The sequence below is a fragment of the Salmo salar genome, chromosome 11 (genome assembly GCF_965601325.2).
Source record: "Salmo salar chromosome 11, fSalSal1, whole genome shotgun sequence".
Taxonomy (NCBI): domain Eukaryota; kingdom Metazoa; phylum Chordata; class Actinopteri; order Salmoniformes; family Salmonidae; genus Salmo; species Salmo salar.
In genome coordinates this window covers 116,558,013-116,563,012 of record NC_138301.1, presented here as the reverse complement: position 1 = coordinate 116,563,012, position 5,000 = coordinate 116,558,013, and the positions used below count along the sequence as shown (strand labels likewise).

The following is a 5,000-nucleotide window of genomic DNA, read 5'->3' as shown; positions in this document are numbered from 1 at the left end:
TTTCCTGTAGTCCACAATCATCTCCTTTGTCTTGATCACGTTGAGGGAGAGGTTGTTGTCCTGGCACCACACGGCCAGGTCTCTGACCTCCTCCCTATAGGCTGTCTGCGATCAGGCTTACCACTGTTGTGTCATCAGCAAACTTAATGATGGTTTTGGAGTCATGCCAGGCCGTGCAATCATGAGTGAACAGGGAGTACAGGAGGGGACTGAGCACGCACCCCTGAGGGGCCCCTGTGTTGGGGATCAGCGTGGCAGATGTGTTGCTACCTACCCTCACCACCTGGGGGCGGCCCATCAGGAAGTCCAGGATCCAGTTGCACAGGGAGATGTTTAGTCCCAGGATCCTTAGCTTATTGATGAGCTTTGAGGGCACTATGGTGTTGAACACTGAGCTGTAGTCAATGAATATTATTCTCACATAGGTGTTCCTTTTGTCCAGGTGGGAAAGAGCAGTGTGGAGTGCAATAGAGATGGCATCATCTGTGGATCTGTTGGGGCGGTATGCAAATTGGAGTGGGTCTAGGATTTCTGGGATAATGGTGTTGATGTGAGCCATGACCAGCCTTTCAATGCACTTCATGGCTACAGACGTGAGTGCTATGGGTCGGTAGTCATTTAGGCAGGTTACCTTAGTGTTCTTGGGCACAGGGACTATGGTGGTCTGCATGAAACATGTTGGTATTACAGACTGGGCCAGAGATAGGTTGAAAAACTCAGTGAAGAAACTTGACAGCTGGTCAGAGCATTTTCTGACTACGTATCCTGGTAATCCGTCTGACCCTGTGGCCTTGTGAATGTTGGCCTGTTTAAAGGTCTTAGTCACGTCGGCTACGGAGAGCGAGATCACACATGCTTCTGGTCGTTTTGCTTTAAACAGAGTGCATTTGGTCATTTTTACATAAACAGGGTAAAGTTGTAATTTTATAACAAGGACAGCAATCATTTTTGCGAGCCACACTGGTCAGAACGGGAGAAGAGCAGCTTTCCTCCGTAGAGTTCCAAACAGTCAAAACCTTTGGCGTTTTAGACGGGGTTGAAATCAAAGCTATGCTATGTTATTATTTGACTATGTCATAGATAAATATCGACATATTACATATTAAAATATTTTAAAAAGACAAGTTAATCTAATTCATTCATCTGGGGGTTTCAGGTGAAAAGTAACCCCTAATCTGGTCTCAGGTCTCGGGTCCATATCGGGTCCATATCGGGTCCATATCGGGGTCCATATCTGGTCCATATCGGGGTCCATATTGGGGTCCATATAGGGTCCATATCGGGTCCATATTGGGGTCCATATCTGGGTCCATATCGGGTCCATATCTGGGTCCATATCGGGTCCATATCGGGTCCATATCGCGGTCCATATCGGGGTCCATATCGGGGTCCATATCGGGTCCATATCGGGTCCATATCGGGTTCCATATCGGGGTCCATATCGGGGTCCATATCTGGGTCCATATCGGGGTCCATATCTGGTCCATATCGGGTTCCATATCGGGTTCCATATCGGGGTCCATATCGGGTCCATATCGGGTCCATATCGGGGTCCATATCGGGTCCATATCGGGTCCATATCGGGGTCCATATCGGGTCCATATCGGGGTCCATATCGGGGTCCATATTGGGTCCATATCGGGTTCCATATCGGGTTCCATATCGGGTCCATATCGGGGTCCATATCGGGTCCATATTGGGTCCATATCAGGTTCCATATCGGGGTCCATATCAGGTCCATATCGGGTCCATATCGGGTCCATATCGGGGTCCATATCGGGGTCCATATCGGGTCCACCCGGGCTCTTTAAGACCTACCTGTGAGTGACGAAGAGAAAAAAAGTGTGAACTGTCACAAAGTATACGTTGTAATAAACATGACATAGCAATATCAGACCTGTCGTTAGATAGTAGTGCTGTAGTTGTCATAGCAATATCAGACCTGTCGTTAGATAGTAGTGCTGTAGTTGTCAGTTTGTAATCAGTGTGAGATCTGACTGCAGTATTCTACTAGATACTAGATGACAGTGGACTTAACCTTTATTTTGCTTTGTGTGTTTCTGTGTGTGTTTCTGTGTGTATGTGTGTGTGTGTGTGTGTGTGTGTGTGTGTGTGTGTGTGTGTGTGTGTGTGTGTGGTGGGATCTTGATAAAGAATGTGTAGTATATGTCATAACTAATCACCATTCTCCTCTCCTCTCCTCTCCTCTCCTCTCCTCTCCTCTCCTCTCCTCTCCTCTCTCTCCTCTCCTCTCCTCTCCTCTCCTCTCCTCTCCTCTCCTCTCCTCTCTACAGGAGAAGCCTCTCAACAAGTCACTACAGAGAGGAGAGGATCTACAGTTTGACCAGGTATGTGTTAACGACAGGTAACGCTAGCTTCAATGCTACTGGAACCTGCTAGTTCTACTGTTAACGACAGGTAACGCTAGCTTCAATGCTACTGGAACCTGCTAGTTCTACTGTTAACGACAGGTAACGCTAGCTTCAACGCTACTGGAACCTGCTAGTACTACTGTTAACGACAGGTAACGCTAGCTTCAACGCTACTGGAACCTGCTAGTACTACTGTTAACGACAGGTAACGCTAGCTTCAACGCTACTGGAACCTGCTAGTTCTACTGTTAACGACAGGTAACGCTAGCTTCAACGCTACTGGAACCTGCTAGTTCTACTGTTAACGACAGGTAACGCTAGCTTCAACGCTACTGGAACCTGCTAGTTCTACTGTTAATGACAGGTAACGCTAGCTTCAACGCTACTGGAACCTGCTAGTTCTACTGTTAATGACAGGTAACGCTAGCTTCAATGCTACTGGAACCTGCTAGTACTACTGTTAACGACAGGTAACGCTAGCTTCAATGCTACTGGAACCTGCTAGTTCTACTGTTAACGACAGGTAACGCTAGCTTCAATGCTACTGGAACCTGCTAGTTCTACTGTTAATGACAGGTAACGCTAGCTTCAATGCTACTGGAACCTGCTAGTTCTACTGTTAACCTCTATGGGCTAGGTGGGACGCTAGCGTGCCACCCGTGGTGCACTCCATCAACAGCAGGTGCATTTCAAGAGCGGCAAATTTGAATCCAAATAAATGTCAAAATTCAAATTTTTCAAACATACAACTATTTTACACCCTTTGAAAGATAAACATCTCCTTAATCTAACCACGTTTTACGATTTCAAAAAGGTTTTACGGCGAAAGCATAAATTTAGAGTATGTTAGGACAGTACATTTACAAGAGTTGTGTGTAATGTTTTGTCAAGTCAAAGACAGGGTCACCAAAACCATAAAACCAGCTAAAATGATGCACTAACCTTTTACAATCTCCATCAGATGACACTCCTAGGACATTATGTTAGACAATGCATGCATTTTTAGTTCTATCAAGTTCATATTTATATCCAAAAACAGCGTTTTACTATGGCATTGATGTTGAGGAAATCGTTTCCCTCCAATAACCGGCAGTCAAGTTAGCGTCACAAATTAAATAATTAAAATTAGAAAACATTGGTAAAATATTATATTGTCATTTAAAGAATTATAGATTTACATCTCTTGAACGCAATCAACTTGCCAGATTTAAAAATAACCTTACTGGGAAATCACACTTTGCAATAATCTGAGCACTGCGCCCAGAAAAATACGCGTTGCGATACAGACTAGACGTCATGTTGGGGAGATCTAAAATCGAAAATACTATGTAAATAATCCATTACCTTTGATTCTCTTCATCAGATGTCACTTCCAGGTATCACAGGTCCATAACGAATGTAGTTTTGTTCAAAAAAGCTCATCATTTATGTCCAAAAATCTCCGTCTTGTTAGCACATGATCTAAGCCAGCCGGACTTCTCGTCATGAACGAGGGGAAAAAATATATTTACGTTCGTTCAAACATGTCAAACGTTGTATAGCATAAATCATTAGGGCCTTTTTTAACCAGAACATGAATAATATTCAAGGTGGACGAATGCATACTCTTTTATAACGTATTGGAACGAGGGTACCCAACATGAACTCGCGCGCCAGGTGTCTAATGGGACATCATCGTTCCATGGCTCTTGTTCGGTCAGATCTCCCTCCAGAAGACTCAAAACACTTTGTAAAGGCTGGTGACATCTAGTGGAAGCAATAGGAAGTGCCAAAATATTCCTCAGCCCCTGTGTTTTTCAATGGGATAGGTTTAAAGTCAATACAACACATCAGGTATCCACTTCCTGTCAGAAAATGTCTCAGGGTTTTGCCTGCCAAATGAGTTCTGTTATACTCACAGACACCATTCAAACAGTTTTAGAAACTTTAGAGTGTTTTCTATCCATATATAATAAGTATATGCATATTCTAGTTACTGGGTAGGATTAGTAACCAGATTAAATCGGGTAAATTTTTTTTATCCAGACGTGCAAATGCTGCCCCCTAGCCCTAACAGGTTAATGACAGGTAACGCTAGCTTCAACGCTACTGGAACCTGCTAGTTCTACTGTTAATGACAGGTAACGCTAGCTTCAATGCTACTGGAACCTGCTAGTTCTACTGTTAACGACAGGTAACGCTAGCTTCAACGCTACTGGAACCTGCTAGTTCTACTGTTAATGACAGGTAACGCTAGCTTCAATGCTACTGGAACCTGCTAGTTCTACTGTTAATGACAGGTAACGCTAGCTTCAATGCTACTGGAACCTGCTAGTACTACTGTTAACGACAGGTAACGCTAGCCTCAACCCTACTGGAACCTGCTAGTACTACTGTTAACGACAGGTAATGCTAGCTTCAATGCTACTGGAAGTAGTGTCTGTGTGCTTCTTTTGAATCTTATCTCTCTCTGATGGTAAAACTGGTTTATAGCCCAGCATGAACCACATGGAACTCATCAAGGATGATGGAAAAATAAACCTAGAAATATGTGGGACATTTATTTTGAGAGAACAGACTAAACATATCTCTCTCTCTCCCCCTCTTTATCCACTCCCTCCTCTCTCTGTCCTCCTCCTCTCCACTCCC

General features: G+C 44.2%; 1 protein-coding gene across 1 annotated transcript in view; it reads left to right on the top strand.

Moving 5' to 3' along the window:
* Positions 1–5,000, top strand: part of fryb (furry homolog b (Drosophila)) — a 159,620-nt gene that overhangs the window by 4,035 nt on the left and 150,585 nt on the right. The window contains exon 2 of the mRNA XM_082957584.1: positions 2,295–2,348. Coding sequence (XP_082813710.1) covers positions 2,295–2,348 — 54 coding nt within the window. The remainder of the gene's footprint in view (positions 1–2,294; positions 2,349–5,000) is intronic.